The sequence below is a fragment of the Diabrotica virgifera genome, chromosome 1 (genome assembly GCF_917563875.1).
Source record: "Diabrotica virgifera virgifera chromosome 1, PGI_DIABVI_V3a".
NCBI classification, from domain to species: Eukaryota; Metazoa; Arthropoda; class Insecta; order Coleoptera; family Chrysomelidae; genus Diabrotica; species Diabrotica virgifera.
In genome coordinates this window covers 153239691-153259402 of record NC_065443.1, presented here as the reverse complement: position 1 = coordinate 153259402, position 19712 = coordinate 153239691, and the positions used below count along the sequence as shown (strand labels likewise).

General features: G+C 34.6%; 1 protein-coding gene across 1 annotated transcript in view; it reads right to left on the bottom strand.

Moving 5' to 3' along the window:
* Nucleotides 1–4045: 4045 nt before the first annotated feature.
* LOC114327789 (uncharacterized) overlaps nucleotides 4046–19712 on the bottom strand; it is a 47474-nt gene continuing 31807 nt past the window's right edge. The window contains exons 2-4 of the mRNA XM_028276499.2: nucleotides 13085–13264; nucleotides 8523–8621; nucleotides 4046–4426 (exon numbers count right to left, since the gene is read on the bottom strand). Coding sequence (XP_028132300.2) covers nucleotides 4271–4426; nucleotides 8523–8621; nucleotides 13085–13264 — 435 coding nt within the window. The 3' untranslated portion in view covers nucleotides 4046–4270. The remainder of the gene's footprint in view (nucleotides 4427–8522; nucleotides 8622–13084; nucleotides 13265–19712) is intronic.

Below are 19712 nucleotides of genomic sequence, written 5' to 3'. Positions count from 1 at the left end.
TTGTATAGAGGGTTGTTCATGCTAAACGCATAGTTTTAGAAATATTGACGAAAAACGTAAAAAACTACGAATTTGCCGATTTCTCTCCCTCTCCCCCCCAAACCCGACTGAATTTTTTCTGAACATTATGTGGACCATATAGAACAATTTGGTGTTGGAGGAAAACTTTCACTTTGGATGTCTGGGTTTGGGTCTAGTTATACCAAACTAATATAAAAAAACAACTATATAACCAAGAGTAACATACAGCAGTGAGACATGGACAATGACAAAAAATGAACAAAATTTATTGGAGATCTAGGAAAGGGAAATCCTGAGGAATATATATGGAGGCATAATAAGGGAGGGTTTATGGATAAAAAGATCAAATAACGAGTTCAAGGAATTATACAATCAACATAATATAATAGGAGTGATAAAGGCACATATACTTAGATGGCGATGTCACTTAGGAAGGATGCCAAACACGAGGACTCCAAAAAGGGTACTAAACTACACTATAGCTTCAAAAAAGAGAAAAGGAAGGCAGGAGAAAAATAGATGGAAGCAAGAGGTCGAAAAATATATGGAAAGAATGGGACTATAGAAGACCAGAAAAGAAAAATGAATAACAGGAAGGAATAGAGGAAAATCACATATCAAGCCACAGAAGATCTCAGTACATAAAGAAATGTGAAAATAAAGAAAGACCAAACTTTTCAAGCCATGTGTCTAAGGCCTTTAGTGCTATTGTATATTATATATTATTACAAAATAAAAGATAATGAAATAAAACAAAACAATAAATATGGCAAAATTTAAATAAATTGCAAATTACGTAATATGTACAACCTTAGGAACTAATAAGTTCTGCGTATTACACCCAAATATAGATAATAATAATAAAACTATTAAACTCTAAATCAAAGTCGAAAAATAGATTTGAATTGTTGAGACTCATTGTTTGAAAACAGATTCAGTTTTTTCAAGCCAAGGGTAATTGGATATTGAAAATGAGCTTAAACATAGCAGTTCTGTTCTAACGGTGAGCGGCCGGCAAATAGATGTAGGTACATAAATACAATTGATAGATAAATAACAGATCACGAAAATATACCCAAACAATACACCAAAATTGCAATTTGGCATTATACATTATACAATGTCTCACACACAGCCAACGCAACGGTGAATGGACAATGAAAGGTAGCTTGAAAGCAAAAAAGCTCTGTTGATGGAATAGCGGCGAGCGGTAGAGAATAGAAAATAGATAAATATAATTTATAATATATAGGTAAAGAATCCAGTACACGAAAATGTCAATATCCAAACAATATACACTGTTTTAAAGCGTTTTAATAGTGAAATAATTTTAGAATATTTTGTTCATTTTTTTTAAATGGAATTTTGTTTCTACATAGTGCACTGGGGCCACTGAATGTCGGGGGCCCCGTATAATTGATACGGCTGATACGGCGGTAGCTACGACTCTGAGCTTTAACTACCATTTCTCCGTAAATATTACCGATATCTTGAGTGGACAGGAAACTATGGTGTGTACGAAGCCTCAGAGAGGTCTTCTGTAGAGCAGGTGTCAACAGTACACAACGAATCAATTATTTATAAATAAAAGGAGTACATGTCCAATTCTTGGACTACACGCTGTGAGCTCATACGTAGAGGGGATATTAACAAATTCGTGAGCGCCAGTAGTGGCAAGTCTGTAAACGTTTACCGGAAATTTGACATAAATGTCAAAGTGATTAATTTAAAATTAAAAGTAAAAACATTAATTATAAAAAATATTAGTTGGTCAAAGCTGTGGTATATATTTTTACCTTAAATATACTTACGATTTAAATACTGAATTTAAGTTTTTTTAGTGTTCCTTAATATGTAATTATAAATTATTCTTAGCGCCATCTACACGATAATTGTGAAAGTATCCGAAGTAAGAAATTCATATTTTATCAATAGAACGTCAAAAGGATTAGCAAAATCTTAAAAAAATCGATTACAATTTAATTAATTTTTTGCGTTGTAAATATTAAGCGATTAGAATTAAATAATAAATTTAAAAATTACCAGTGAAAGTTGAATTAGTAATCCGCCAGGAGCGCCACCAGCGAAGCTCAGAGCGTATACCGACGCCGACGGAACAAAAAAATGATTCGAGAGCAATAGTTAAAAAAGTTAAAATCCCAATATGTTACCACTTGCACTATTTCACTGATTTAGGATTAAAATGATAATAAGGAAGGAATTGATTCAGTCTCTCGATACCAGCCATATTCTTAGTCTCAAATTACCTTAGGCATTTTTACAATACCCTCTTGCTTGTAGAGTCACTCTTCAAAAATTCAGGAGAAATGGGCTTATATTATATTATCATCTCATTTAATGTTCTATTTGGAAATATTGATTACTTCGGCGGACCAAAGCTAGATCGATTCACAACTTTATATGGGGTTTGAAGTGATTTTTGGATGTCTGCTTGGAGATACAATTACTATTATAATAAAACATAATATGTTAAATAATATATAAATAGACTAAGTTTTCACTCTAATGGCATACAACATATCCCACCAGAATGAAAACAATGGGAACCTTCTCTGGTTACACCTCCGAGGCTTCTACAATTTGCAAGCCATACGGATGCTGAGACTAAGGAAGATGAGGGAATTCTACAATTTACAATTCACGCCACATCTGCTCAGCGCGGTCAAGTTCCAACGAGACTGGTTCCCTTCTTACTCCACACAGAGTAAATGTAAATCAAAAATGAATAACCATTTTCAATTTCGTTGCAAAACGAAAATACAGCCGAACCACATTCCAGTCCAATCAGAGAGTGCTACAAGCACCTCTACCGGTTTCGAAACTTATTAGTCTCTCATCAGGAGGCACATATGCTGCTCTCCCCGATCCAACCAAAACAAACCCCAGCGTGCAGTCCCGAATTGCAACGAACGAAATGGCATAGATGCCCTAGCGGCAACTGATAGCAAAAGACTAAGTTTTCACTCTAATGGCATACAACATATCCCACGAGAATGAAAACAATGGGAACCTTCTCTGGTTACACCTCCGAGGCTTCTACAATTTGCAAGCCATACGGATGCTGAGACTAAGGAAGATGAGGGAATTCTACAATTTACAATTCACGCCACATCTGCTCAGCGCGGTCAAGTTCCAACGAGACTGGTTCCCTTCATACTCCACACAGAGTAAATGTAAATCAAAAATGAATAACCATTTTCAATTTCGTTGCAAAACGAAAATACAGCCGAACCACATTCCAGTCCAATCAGAGAGTGCTGCAAGCACCTCTACCGGTTTCGAAACTTATTAGTCTCTCATCAGGAGGCACATATGCTGCTCTCCCCGATCCAACCAAAACAAACCCCAGCGTGCAGTCCCGAATTGCAACGAACGAAATGGCATAGATGCCCTAGCGGCAACTGCTAGCAAAAGACTAAGTTTTCACTCTAATGGCATACAACATATCCCACCAGAATGAAAACAATGGGAACCTTCTCTGGTTACACCTCCGAGGCTTTTACAATTTGCAAGCCATACGGATGCTGAGACTAAGGAAGATGAGGGAATTCTACAATTTACAATTCACGCCACATCTGCTCAGCGCGGTCAAGTTCCAACGAGACTTAGTCTCAGCATCCGTATGGCTTGCAAATTGTAGAAGCCTCGGAGGTGTAACCAGAGAAGGTTCCCATTGTTTTCATTCTGGTGGGATATGTTGTATGCCATTAGAGTGAAAACTTAGTCTTTTGCTAGCAGTTGCCGCTAGGGCATCTATGCCATTTCGTTCGTTGCAATTCGGGACTGCACGCTGGGGTTTGTTTTGGTTGGATCGGGGAGAGCAGCATATGTGCCTCCTGATGAGAGACTAATAAGTTTCGAAACCGGTAGAGGTGCTTGCAGCACTCTCTGATTGGACTGGAATGTGGTTCGGCTGTATTTTCGTTTTGCAACGAAATTTAAAATGGTTATTCATTTTTAATATATAAATACTTTATTAGAATATTAATAGAAAGATCTGCAATATTATACCAATTTTTTATATTTTAAATATAATTAACATAAGTATATTATATTTTATATTCAATGCAAAAGGGCATGAATAAATAGTATGACTGGTTTCGGCGTGAAGTACCATTCTCAAATATACTTGACAATTTAATTATTGCAAGCCAACTAAAACAGTCTTTTATCTTTTATTTATAAACATTTGGCCTGTTTTTCCTATACTTTGTTTTACTACAAATATTTAGGCAAAAACTGATTTTCTAGGATCTACGTCTGTACTTTCATTTGCTTGTTTTTTCTTGTTTTCAGGAAGGTCTGCATCTTCTACATATCGGAACATAAGAAAAATTGCTGCACAACTAACGATTAAGGTCACACCTCCAGCCATCCCGCAACTCTAAAAATGAAATAACGTTTTAGAACAATGCTTTTTGTTAATTGATACATGTGTATTTTATTTAAATATGCCAATTGTCAGGCACAATAATAACAGATAAGAAAACTAAATAATTCGCAAATCTAATCAAAATTGAACAAATAATCAAATTACGAAAAAAATAAATAAAGGACTAGGTACCTATTTAATAAAGATTAATACTAGTATTATATTTTTAGGATAAGATTGTGAACAAAATTTTAAAATTGGTTAATGGATTTTAGTGTACGCAGTCATATAAACCCAAACAAACAACAAATAATAATTGAACAAAAACAGGTTTATGATAAATTTTAAGTACCTAGATATGAAATATTTTTAATATAAATAGTAGGTATTATACATCGATTTAATGTAGTATTAAACAATCGGATTTCAATGTTCCGCAATTTTTCCAACGTAAAATTTTTCGTTTTCACGACTTGCCGTTATGCCTTTTTTGCACGTTCATTATCGTGAAAATGGCATGAATGAGAAAATCACTGACACTGACCTATTAGAATTACATATATTAAGGTCATAATTAACACCCTTAGTGACCACTAGCCCTTACGCCAAAATTTTTAAAAATAGATTCAATACTCTATCAATTCGTAAAATGGGATACCTACGGGAGAAAGTCTTTGCAGAATAAAAAATTCCACGTTAATTTCCCTAGGAAACCCGACAGTTTTCACATATTTTACTCTCCTTGATTTCATCTTTCAGTACGATCACAGGGATAAGGGATAAAATCATGATTGAACTTCTACTGAAATTTGACGGTCAATATAAGAATATCACAATTAGAAAATTAGAGGGGGATGGGGATAACAATAAAAAAATGTTACTGGACTAGTGAATATTACTGAAATACTCCTTCAATGATTTAATATTTTTTAGTATCAATTAATGATCAATCTGATGATGCCATGTATGTTTTTGATATTATTTGTACATTTTTTGTGTAAAAAAAGTTTATTAACAGCAAGTTGAAAATTTGTTAATAGCTTAACGGTATCTAGTCGGACAAACTTTGATGTACGGGAACAGTGGAATAGGGGAAGTTTTAATTGTGGAACAGATTACAGGTTTCGAACGTCAGACTACGAAACCGTCCCATGTATTTTGTCGGACAGAACTTCCAATTGATTTGTTACCCTTTCAACTCTCATGGAAAAATCAGACTGCTATTATTTACGACCTACATAATTCCTGTCATTTGACATGTTCTACGTATCGGACTTAAAATGCCCAATATATCTGTCGGACAAACATTTTTTGATATGTTATATAATATAAAGTTTGCTATTGAATAAACTTAAAAACAACCTGCTAGTTTTCACAATCATAAACTTGTCAGGATGACACGTTTCACAATTAAAATCACGTTCCACAATTAAAACTACCTCTGTTCCAGTGTTCCCATACATCAAAGTCTGTCCGACTAGAAACCATTAAGCTATTAACAAATTTTCAGCTTGCTATTACTAACCTTTTTTTTTGGTACGCGGGATCCAAGCCTAGAATCAAAGTTCTTTTTTAATTAAATATTTGCGCGAACACAACGAGTACACTAAACGACCCACTGAGCATAAACGAACAAAATGCTCGTTTGATCTTTCGACGGTTACCGACACTCCTCCGAAAATGATCGGCTCATTCGGTTCGGCAGAATTTTGCTCGAGAACACGTACTGACTAGAGCAATTTGTTACAGCAAGCTCTGCTCGTTTGGTTTGTTCGGAGAAAAATGCTTAAGGAGGTAGGCGCAAAATCTTGCTCCAATACTATTTAAATTCAGTCATTTTTTTCGAATCCTGAGAAAATTAATAAATATTTTTGAAAAATTTAAACGCAGAATGAAAGATTACATTAATACCGAGGGCCGAAAGTCCCTGAAAACTTCTACGTTTATTTTAATAAGTTACAGGGGTAAAAAAGACAAAATTTAGTGTGATTTTTAATTTTAAATATTTAATTCAAAAGAAACTTTTTTTTTATTTTAAGGGACTTTCAGCCCTCGGTAATAATGTAATGTTTCATTTTACGTGTAAATTTTTCAAAAATTTTTATAAGTTTTTTCAGTATTCGATTAAAATGAATGCATTGAAATAGCATTGAACCAAGATTTTGCACCTACCCCCTTAAATCAGTACGCACCTTTACATTAAAAAAATTAACCATAGTTAGTTAATAGATTCACTCAATTTAAATTTGAGGCTTCCATGGTATTGATGTATCTACTATATTTATTATTTCTTCATTTTATTTTGTTGCTTAGAATAGTTTTTAAATCTTCAATCTTTAATCTTCAAATCTTTAAATCAATAGCTTAAATATAACACCATGTGAATGGGACCATTTCATTTCATTTACCGACCTTTTAAGTTTTTATTTATTTTTTTTTCAATTGGATCTCTACTTGGATGACGGTTGACTTGACAATCAAGTCAATTTTAAAAAATACCCCCCCCCTCATTTTGTTGGTTATATACTCTTTTCGCGCAATTCTTAAATATTCTTTTTTGAAAACGATTTCCAGAGTGGGAGTCGAAACGTAAAATTTTAGATAAAATGTAATTTTCACTACAATAATTCTGGCTTAATACCATATAAAATACAATATTTAACTTAGTAGACATTTAGCACAAAATAAATCGATTTTTAAATACAGCACGTAGAGACTTACAACTTTTTGCATTGTGTTCAGGATGATGTCAGGAAAAAGTCTACTATAAATAAATGGGTGGAAACGCACAGTTGCATTTTAAAGTGCATAAAATGCATCCAAATTAATATAAACATGTCAAAATAAGTACATTAAGGGGATTTTGTTACTCGGTGGTTTTTCGGATCACTGAAGCCGAATACGCCATTAGGACCCGACCACCGAGCTCCTGGTGCCCAGGTTCACTGTTAAGGCACGTCGTCTCTAGTTTCAAAGGCTTTCGGCACTAAATTGATGCAAATAGATTACTCGGGAATTTTTGGGGTCGCTGAACAAGAATACGCCATCAGAACCGACCCCTGCTGCACCTGGTGCCCAAAAACCCTAAAAACTCCAGAAGATAACATGCCTTAGCAGTGACCTTGGGCACCTGATGGTCCGGGGGTCAGTTCTGATAGCGTATTTGTATTCAGCGACCCCAAAAATCGCTTAGTTGCCTATTTACATGCATTTAAGACTGAAAACCTTCGAAACTCCAGAAGATGACGTGCCTTAGCAGTGACCGTGGGCACCAGGTGCTCCGGGGGTCATTTGTGATGGCGTATTCGTATTTAGTAACATCTTCGTGTAATCTGTTTACATAAATTTAGTGCCGAAATTCCGCGAAACTCCGGAAGATGACGTGACCCTAGACACTAGCTGCTCCGGATATCGGTTCTGATAGCGTATTCATTTTCAGTAACTCTACCGTTACGTTAATCTAACTAAGCTGATCAAAACTGCCCGAGTAATCTATTTACATCAATTTAGTGCCGAAAACCCTCTAAAATTCAGAATATGACGTACCTTAGCAGTGACACTGGGCCGCAGGTGCTCCGGAGGTCGGTTATGATGACGTAGCCGTGTTCTGCGACCCCAAAAACATGTTTATGCACTTTTGGAGGCATTTATGCACTTTAAAATGCATCATCCTGAACACAATGCAAAAAGTTGCAAGTCTCTAGGTGCTTTATTTAAAAATCCATTTTTTTGTGTAATTAGCACTAAAGAAAACATGCCTATGGATACAGACATGCTAAAACTATGTCTATAGACATGCCACAAGAAAACAGTTTCAGAACCTCGGTTATTTGAAGATTGGGTATTATTATGGTTTCGTGCAAGTCATAACTTTTTTTCCAGAATTCGTTTAGTAGCTGTATCGTCTTCTGTATCACTTTATTTCCTGCTTTTAGCATTTCTGCGACAATTTCGTTTTCGCCAATATTTTTGACGTTGTTGAGATTTGAAATGAGCTAATTATATTACAAATATGAAAATTCAGATAAAAAAACGGGTAGAAAGAAAACATTTAAGTATAATCGTTAAAAAATTATTTCCAATTTTGTATCCAGTATTATTTACTTACCTGAGATACTTTATCTATACTGGTCCCTTGGCAACTAATTAAGGTAACTACTGAGGAGACGACAGTAGTAGCTGATGAAACAAATATTACCGCCATGTCCTAAAAATAATCATAAAATATCTGCTCTTAGTATACAAAATTTGATAAAAATATAGGTACGTATACTGTAGGCATAAAAATCTTATACAATGTATCAATTTGGAAAGGTACCACCCTCTACAATTTGGTCCATATAGAAAATCTAAAAATAGCTCAAATTTATTTGTGGGGGGACATTTTCTAGACCAGATTTCAACTAAATTACATCAACCCTCGGGGCAGGCAAAATTCCCAAAATCTTTAATGAAAAGGGGGGTTGAGTAATACGTGTACGTGATACCATTTTAAAGGTCGTTCAAATAACTTTTCAAAAACACCACATATACTATATTTCTTTTCAGTACTTTTGGAAAAATCAAGTAAAACCGTAAAGATAAGTATCGAGTTCAGAACTCCAAAATTTTTTGTAGTATTGAACTCCAAATTGGATTTTTTTGGAGAATTGGAAGATTTTAAGTATTTGTTGGAGTATTTTTTGAAAAATCAGTATGTCAATTTGAAAAGGTACCACCCTCTATAATTTGGTCCCTATATAAAATCTAAAATTATGCAAAAACACGTCTAATTTATTTGTAGGGGCTTTTTGTAGATCAGTTTTCAACTAAATTGGGAAAGGGGCGTTGAGTGATACTTTTTTACGAGCAGTACTTTTGGAAAAATCAAGTAAAACTGTAAAGATTATACATAAGCATCGAGTTCAGAACTCCAAAATTTTTTTTGAGTAGTCCAAGATTTTTCCAAAAGTACTGAAAATAGTTTTAAAATAAAAATGTTTAAAATAACATACATAAATATGTGGTATTTTTGAAAAGTTAGTTGAACGACCTTTAAAATGAGGTATCACTCAACCCCCGTTTCATTAAACATTTTGGGGGTCGTGTCCGCTTCCGCTAGAGGGTTGATGTAATTTAGTTGAAAACTGGTCTACAAAATGTCCCACTCACAAATAAATTTGACGTGTTCTTGCACATTTTTATATTTTCTACAGGAACCAAATTATAGAGGTTGGTACCTTTTCAAATTGACACACTGTACCTGTGTCTTCTTAAGATATTTTTATTCAATAAATTAAAAAAAAAATCTCCATTAAAAATTGACATTTTTGGTCAATCTATGCCTATCATACTGATTAATTTTTTTTCTACAGCCGTGCTAAAAGAGCCACTTTCCCGCACGCATTTCGTTTCCGAAAGTTGCACTTTCCCGCACGGCGTGCGGGAAAGTAAAATACCTTGTAATATGGCATTATAATGTATTATAATACATGCAATAAACTAATTATTACATATTATTTACTAATTTATTTCAAATTTATCTTATTGTGTTCACGTTCTAATGAAATTAGCGCTATAATTCGATGAAATAAAGTTATTTTGACATAATATTTAAAAGTCAAAAAATTTTTTTAGTATTTTGTATTTTGACAACGAAACCCGATTTGGGCTTCGAAAAGTTAATAAAATCTTTTTTTGGTAAAATTGTGGCTTATTTCACATTATAAATATTTGATTATAAAAACGCCACAAAGAAATAGCTTCAGAACAACATTTAAAAGTCAGATCAGTAGACAATTAATGGTTTTGAATCGTCGTCATGGAAACCAATATCGTCGTCGTGGTAACCCATTATATTGAAATTTTGGTTTTGACAACCTTGTCAAAGAATTAATTTGTGTATTTTCACTCCTAAATAAAAATTTATATAACTCTATTTTTTGTGGCTTTTTTTCCAAACGTACGGCCCTAGAAAAAATATTGTTCCTAACTCATGCGGAAGTGTCTTCCCCGCACTCGACTGCTTGCCCGAACTCCGCTATCGCGTCGTTCGGGTCAACGGCAGTCTCCAGCTTTTATCGAAAAAGGTCGATTGTATACTCACAAGCTGAAACATTATCCACAGATAATGATGCCTATGCTGTATGTATAAAAGTTTTAGTCCAAGCTGTTGGTGAAAAATAGGTCGATTTCAGGATATAAGTCAGGAATTTTTGTTACCTATCAGGTGTTGTAAAGGACGATGCAAGGAATAACTTCTACTAAAATGTAACCAAAAATTTTGGAACTTTTATTATTTATGACGTTTTTCACTTGTTAAATTTGCAATTTTTAAAGATTTTTAATTTACCAGTGTGAAATTTTACCCGAGCCGCAATTAAAAAATTATTTAAAAAGTGAAAAAAATGTATTAAATTTTTCTCTCAGAGTTTGGATTTCACGAATTTTAAAGTGACATAAAATGTTTCACATAGTTGTTTCAAATATGCAAATAATTCTACAAGCAGTTTTTACTAGTTCAGGATACTTTGATTCTTTATTATCCTTCGTCCGTCTCTCAAAAAACACTGTCTTTAACACTCTGTCTTCCTCTGATCTTACCACATGACCTGTACATTTTATCGTAGCTTTTATAGATCTGACGATGTTTTCAGTACCATACAGTCACCAATTCAGCTTTGCGGGGCCTTCTCCACTCTCCTGTCATTTCATTTCTTTGAGGGCCAAATATCATTCTGAGAACTTTCCGTTCACGTATGATGTAGAGTCCATGTTTCACTTCCATATGTAACAATTGGACGATCAATAGACATGTACAGTCTTAATTTAGATTGTCTTTTTAGCAGCTTAGATCTTAATATTGATGATAGGGAGTATAATGCTCTATCCCACGCAGCTATCCTTGCTGAGACTTCTTTTTATATGTGGTCATCATCTGTGATTACTGCCCCTAGATATTTAAACTCTTACTACTTCGAAGTTGTGGTCATTAGTTATGTCTTCTCTTCGTGTATTCGAAACCCCAGACTACCCGTTTCTTCCTCTAGTTGTGAAAACACCTCTCCTACGTCTCTTGTAGAATGAGCGACTGCACCTAGATCATCAGCAAAGACCAACAATAGTTTTGATCCTCGATTCGCAAGTCCCCTGCCAGCTCAGATGATACTTTACTTATATTCTAAGGCCAAATTGAATAGCAATGGTGATAAGGGGTTTCCTTGTCTAATTCCTTATATTACACTAGTCTTTTATATTTGTTATCAGTAATTTAAGACATTTTGAAAAACAAAATTAAAATTAATTCAGGTAAGAGCCACAAATTATCCTTCAAAGAGCCACATGTGGCTCGCGAGCCACAGTTTGGCCACCCCTGTAAACTATAAGTTGCTAAGGGCAACCGACACAATAAATCTCAATCGTAAAGAAAAATAAATCACCACCCCACTTTAAAAATAATTTTAATAATACAATGTAATTTTCGTTTAAACTAATTTTTATTTTAAGATAATGGGTCTATTGAATAAAAAGAAATATTTGCTTTTACTTTCTTGTATTTAAGTATTTACTGAATAGTAATTAAATAAAGCATTAAAGAAATGACTTTATTCAATTACTATTAAGTAAATACTTAAATAATTGTAAGTAAAAGCAAATACTTCTTTTTATTCAATAGACCCAATATAAGTCTTTCTTTAGTCATTGACTGTGCAAACCAGCTGATTTTGAAAAAATTACAAAACTTTTCCAGAAGTGAACTTCTGAATGACAGTTAAAGAAAAACCGACGTAGTGACAGGTAAACTGTTGTACTAACTCCCATGGCTAATCCCCGTGGTAAACTAGTAAAAATATCACATGAAAGTGTTCATGATTAGTTCCATTTTCTGGCCGTTCAACTTTTAAGTAACAATACAAGGAATATTTGTATGACAAAACTTTCACGGTTCGTGAATAATTAAACTGCCAAACTTTAGGATACTCTTGTCAGATTTAAACGTTTATACATTTTGTGCTGCAATATCTCATAATTTATTATGAGTGCAATATTTATGAATACAATATCTGTATCACTTTGGGGTTGGTACAGTATGTGGCAACATAAACAGTTCTGAAATGAATAATGAAATAGAAACGACGAAACCCAAAAGACTCCATTTTCAAACAAATAAATATTTAAAAATAAAATCTTTGGATTTCTTAATTCGGAAACAGATTCTCTCTTATACCTATTACCCATCCTTCTTAAATTTGCAAGGACAAAGGGTGATGAATGCAGAGACATGGGGAGTCTATATAGCACTCCACAACACATCAATCATCCGGTAATACTATATTATTTATCTATGCACATCAATTCAACGAGGCAAAGATCAACAAATCTGTTTCCTAGTACTCAATACGTGAGTAAAAACGCAGGTAGATAAAGGCCATCCGGTAATACTATATTATTTATCTATGAATAAAGGCATTTTATATTTAATTTCGATTCAGAGATCATTACCATCTCTCTATGGACCATTTCGAACTTTTGTTCTCCTCAGGAGAGAATATTGAAATACTTATGATTATTTTTATATATTTAATATACATGATATAGCCTTGCAAAAATTATTTAAAGGTAATCTAAAATAAGTGTTTGAAATAAACATTATATCTATAAATATATATGTAATATAAAATAATGTCTTACCGAGTAGATCCAGATCGATGGTTTGCTAACTGTGAACCCCATAGAAAATATGAATAGAAAAATCAGTTGCACAATGATATTTAGTGCAGCACTAATTGGAAATAGATAGGGATACCAATTGGAAGTATCGTCACATAATGGTTGGACTTCAAAAAATACTACAGCAAAAATTAAGATCAACTAAAAAGAGAATAAAGGTTTATTATTGTTATATTCAATTAAAATACAAGAAAAAGACATGCAGTCAATAAAAAATTCCAAATGCAAATTTGTAAATCATACTAAGATCTATAATAACGGAGGTACCAATGCATTTTTAAATGATTTTAATGAGTCCATCCCAAAATATCATAATAGTTTTTCTTCTTGCATACAGTGTCTCTTGTGGAGGTTGCTGATCAACATGACTATTGGCACATTCACAACTCATGCACGAAATAATTCGACCAATGTCATTCCGAACCATTCACGAAGGTTTTGCAGCCAAGAAATTCTTCTACAGCTCACGCATCTTCGACCAACGGTCTTTCCTTGCATAATAAGCTGTCAGTAACTCATATCTTGTATCTAGTAACTCAACGGAGTTAAGTCGTGGGGTCTCACAGATGCCACCTGCAAGAAAATTGAGGCTTTTGCAATGTGGCTTTATCGTCGAATCCTGAAGATATCTTATACCGACCACATTACTAAGCATGGTGTTTTGCTGAGAATTCAAAAAGAAAAAGAGCTATTAATCACAATAAAAACAGCGAAAATCGAATATCTCGGTCACATTATGAGGAACAGTGAAAGATATGGACTGCTGCAACTAATCTTGCAAGGAAAAGTAGAAGGAAAGCGAGAACCAGGAAGGAGAAGGATGGCTGAAAAATCTGCGTACGTGGTTTAACACGACAACCACAAATCTTTTTAGAGCAGCAGTGTGCAAAGTAGAGATTGCCATGATGGTCGCCAACATCCGAAACGTATAGGCACTACAAGAAGAAGAACTCATACCTTATGCCTCTAGAGACGTGATCAATAAACTTAAGTTTTCTTTGCTTTATAGTAAATATAATTTCAGGTTCAATAGTCAGGCTTACCAGCACTGCCTGATTTGTGATTGTATCCGTCCAGGAGACGCTGAATACGGGCCTGTAGACCCACATTTCAAATGTCTCTATCTTTTTAAGGAGTTCTTTATTTAGTGTCCGGCTTTCCACACCTTATAGTAGTAGGGAAAACGCATAACAACTAACCATTCTAATTCTTAGAGTCATAGAAAGATACGGTACTGCGTATGCGTGTACGATTTTTTTTTCTGAATGTTGGTTAGTCTCGTTGACAATAGTTATATGATAAAAAACATACACCACTGGGAACACAGGAATCTATGCCAGGTTCCACATTGAACATAAAAAACAATTAAGAGACTAAGGGCTGTTTGACTGGTCAACTGTTCTTATGGGGCTGGTGACTTCCAGGTACATCTTTAGGTATAGAACAGTTTCAGTAGCTGTTATGTAAGTACATACCGATTACTATTAACTTTATATTATGTTGTTTGATCGCATACCATCTTGTCAGGACTCCATCAACCTCATAACTCTTTAAGGATTGATGGTAGTATATATTAAATTATATACCAAGCAATTCTCATCAGATTGGTCGCTCCCGATGGCAAAATGTCTCAGTTTACATGCTATAGACTATTGAGTTCAATACTATACAATTGTTTGGCTTTATTTATGTGATTAAAACCAAGACAAAGTTGTTTTTATGTTTTATATATGTATATGTACATGTCTCTCGTTTTGTGATTTTAGCTTGTAGTTTGTATTGTGAAGACTTTTTGTACTGGGCCTGAAGATGAGTCATATATTGTAAGACGTGAAACCGGTTGCCCCATATAACAACTAATAAAATACAAACTTAAGATTGCGAGTATTGACTCAATTACTACATCCAATCAATGTTTAGTTTTTGAAAGATTTCCAGCAACTTCTCGTGCTTGATTAGCCCCGGATTAAGAATCTTGAGGCCCCTAGGCAACCCTAGCTATGAGGAATTGAAAGGACGTGAAACCCTAGTTTACTTATTACATAATTATGTAAAGTCTAAACTGCAGTAAATTTAGTTTGAGTTTTGAAAACCTTAAAATTATAAAGCAACTTTTCTTAGTTTCATAAAAACAAAACTACTCAAAATATCTTCAAATTCCAAATTTTCGAGAACATCATTCTCAATAGCCATAATAATTATTAATTCTCAATAGCCATCAATTATTGAGAGAAGTACCTACTAGTTTAATTTGTGTCATTGAATACTTACGCAGTTTTTAATAATAATTTCCTTTTTTGAAAATGACCGTTCGCCTGTTGCATTTGTAATCAATAGCGTAAGATAAATTATAAAAGTTACTGACATGTTTGGAAACGTCGATTCGAGTTTGTTCTTATAAATAGCCCAAAATGACTGTGAAGCAGGAATATATTGTTTTCCCTGCAAGTCTTGAAGTTGGGCTGTAAAATATTTGAACTGCACTAGTTCATCTTCAATTTCAGGTTCAATATTATCAGGATACTTAGATTTCATGTAGTTTTGAATCACACTCATTTATTTGAGTATCACCGTTGATTGAGGAATTGGAGGAGGGAACGGTATCACTCAATTTTGGAAAAACACACAAAACACCAAATACTGAGTTCACTGATTCTGTGTGAATACTAATAGCAGGTATTGAACGAAACTCTTAATAAAATCAAAAACAAGCAATAATTACCATACCTACTAACAACTATACCTTCGATAGCATGTGGTGAGATGAGTGCTGTTTCTCCACAAGCGCAATATAATTTACACAAATTCAAATTGGTTGCTAAATAATTCAAAACGAAAACAAAGGAAATATATAGGTAATAACAATAACATATAAAAGGTAATTAAGCCACTTACCGATAACTTGTCGAATTCGAGACACGAGGGAACGAACAACGATGTGTGTCCTCCTTATATCATGGGGGAAGAATTTTTGGTTTCAAGTAGTACCCGCCCTCTCCTCGTCTTCGCGACATGTGTGACTTTCGATAACGTGGTAGCAAGGAACACGAGCGTCGACAAGGGTAAAAATGGGATATGCTTTGGAACTATTTACACAACCAAACCAATTTATGGGAATTCCAACATTCTCCCCCCTTTAAAGGCCATAAGGCATTTAACAATAACTAATACTACATATCACTACTTGAGCAACAAGCCATGACAATACAAACAAATCCTATATATATATATATATATTCTTAAACGAACAAATATTAAAACCTTAAGCTTAAATCAAAACTAAAATTAAAATGGTGGTTTTGTCGCAGTCCTTCTAACAAATCCGAACAAAAAAAACTAAGTCTAAAGTAACGAAAAATAAGTCTAAAGTAAACCTAAAGCAACGAAATTTGGCATAATCTAATCATCTATCGCCAAGGGACAGAGTCGGACAAGAGGACGTTTCAAAGTTCCGATAGTCGTACGCACGGTGGCTACCCGAGCTACCCTGTCTTTGCACTCATGCAATTCAACAAGACCTCCTTTAAAACAACTAAAGCACCGAACTTAGGTACAGCCAGAATCTAACCAGTTGGACCTTTGTTGTAAGGTATATAAATACTCCTTACGCCATCGAGCCCAAAAAATCCCTATGGATGCATTGTATGACAACATATAAATACCCACTACGATGTAAAATCGAAATTGATGGGAAAATGATAAAGCAGGAAGCAAGGTTTAGATATCTGGGAATATATATAACCAGTTACGGAGATGTTGAAGAAGAAGTACGAAAACAAAACTTAAAATCAAGTAAAGCGGCGGGATCCCTTAATGACACAATCTGGAAAAACAAACACCTAAGACAAGACACAAAAGCAAGAATCTATAAAGCAGCAATTAGACATATATTGATATACATGGCGGAGACAAGACCTGACACATCTAAAACGAGACGACTACTAGAAAGAAGAGATGAAAATACTCCGACGAATATCAGGGAAAAGTCTGTTGGATAGGGAGAGAAGCGTAAACATAAGAAGATCATGCAATGGAAAAGACATAAATGGATGGGTGGCAAAACGGAAACAGAAGTGGAACGAACACATTAGTAGAATGGCAGAGGATAGGATAGTAAGAATAGCACGAGATAAGTCACCAAATGGACGAAGAAGTATTGGCAGACCAAGAAAAAGATGGTGCGATAACTTAAATAATTTAGGAGGCTAATATTGAAGAAAAAACAGGCTTTAAAGCCTACATACAAGAAGAAAGAAGAAGAAGATGCGTTGTACCAACTGCCATCTGGACAAACGACTGAGGGATACCTCCGAAAAATTAAATACAGGTAATGATGTCAAAGCTAAAGAGTCAGGAAATGCCCTGGAGTCAAAGCGTTGAGATCTTCAACATCATTGGTTAATGGGGTGAGAGGACGCGAATTTAAAACATACTAAAACAGAAAGTTTATTTATACAGGGTGCCCAACATTTTTTTTAATTAATTAAGACAAAAAGAAGAAAGTATACAATTTATTTAATTCGAAATCATTTTACTGTTGCCCTAAAACAGAAAAAAATGTTTATTTAATAAATAACTGAAAAATGAATTTATTCCAACTCAAACGTCCTCACTATATTTGTTTATAAGCCAAAAAATTGTTTATAACTTTAAAACAGTGCTGAGGCCGCTTAAATAATCCGATTTTAATTCTGTAAAGTGCATTAGATAGGTAGAGCGTCTCTTTATATGTAAAAAAATTAGCAAACTTCAAAATGGTCTACTTTTTGTTCAGAAAGATTTTTAAAAATTTTAACTTTTTTAAAAAAATTTAGATTGCAAAATATTATGCAAAATCTATTAAGTCGATTTTAATGAAATTTGGTGGACGGATTAAGTATGTTGTAAGAATTTTCTAAGCGAATTACGAAGGTTCTAAGTGCAACCAAAGTGGTTGAAAAACATTGAATAACAACAGGCTTATTTTGCCCCCTTATTTTGTATTTATTGCTATTTTGCAGAAAGGGTAATAATTTAAGACATTTTAAACCAATCGTACATCATACAAAATTTAATTATCTTTATTTTATTTCTATACGACTTTGTTTCAAAATGAATCGTTTTAAAGTTATAAGCAATGAAAGTTGAAAAAAATCAATGATTTTCGAAATTTTTAAATATTTTAATTTTTTTATTAATGTTCCGGGCATATTTGAGAAGGAGCATAAGTCAATTATAATTAAAAAAATCAAAAATGAATAACCATTTTCAATTTCGTTGCAAAACGAAAATACAGCCGAACCATATTCCAGTCCAATCAGAGAGTGCTGCAAGCACCTCTACCGGTTTCGAAACTTATTAGTCTCTCATCAGGAGGCACATATGCTGCTCTCCCTGATCCAACCAAAACAAACCCCAGCGTGCAGTCCCGAATTGCAACGAACGAAATGGCATAGATGCCCTAGCGGCAACTGCTAGCAAAAGACTAAGTTTTCACTCTAATGGCATATAACATATCCCATCAGAATGAAAACAATGGGAACCTTCTCTGGTTACACCTCCGAGGCTTCTACAATTTGCAAGCCATACGGATGATGAGACTAAGGAAGATGAGGGAATTCTACAATTTACAATTCACGTCACATCTGCTCAGCGCGGTAAAGTTCCAACGAGACTGGTTCCCTTCATACTCCACACAGAGTAAATGTAAATCAAAAATGAATAACCATTTTCAATTTCGTTGCAAAACGAAAATACAGCCGAACCATATTCCAGTCCAGTCGGGACTGCACGCTGGGGTTTGTTTTGGTTGGATCAGGGAGAGCAGCATATGTGCCTCCTGATGAGAGACTAATAAGTTTCGAAACCGGTAGAGGTGCTTGCAGCACTCTCTGATTGGACTGGAATATGGTTCGGCTGTATTTTCGTTTTGCAACGAAATTGAAAATGTTTATTCATTTTTGATTTACATTTACTCTGTGTGGAGTATGAAGGGAACCAGTCTCGTTGGAACTTTACCGCGCTGAGCAGATGTGACGTGAATTGTAAATTGTAGAATTCCCTCATCTTCCTTAGTCTCAGCATCCGTATGGCTTGCAAATTGTAGAAGCCTCGGAGGTGTAACCAGAGAAGGTTCCCATTGTTTTCATTCTGGTGGGATATGTTATATGCCATTAGAGTGAAAACTTAGTCTTTTGCTAGCAGTTGCCGTTAGGGCATCTATGCCATTTCGTTCGTTGCAATTCGGGACTGCACGCTGGGGTTTGTTTTGGTTGGATCAGGGAGAGCAGCATATGTGCCTCCTGATGAGAGACTAATAAGTTTCGAAACCGGTAGAGGTGCTTGCAGCACTCTCTGATTGGACTGGAATATGGTTCGGCTGTATTTTCGTTTTGCAACGAAATTGAAAATGGTTATTCATTTTTGATTTACATTTACTTTGTGTGGAGTATGAAGGGAACCAGTCTCGTTGGAACTTTACCGCGCTGAGCAGATGTGACGTGAATTGTAAATTGTAGAATTCCCTCATCTTCCTTAGTCTCAGCATCCGTATGGCTTGCAAATTGTAGAAGCCTCGGAGGTGTAACCAGAGAAGGTTCCCATTGTTTTC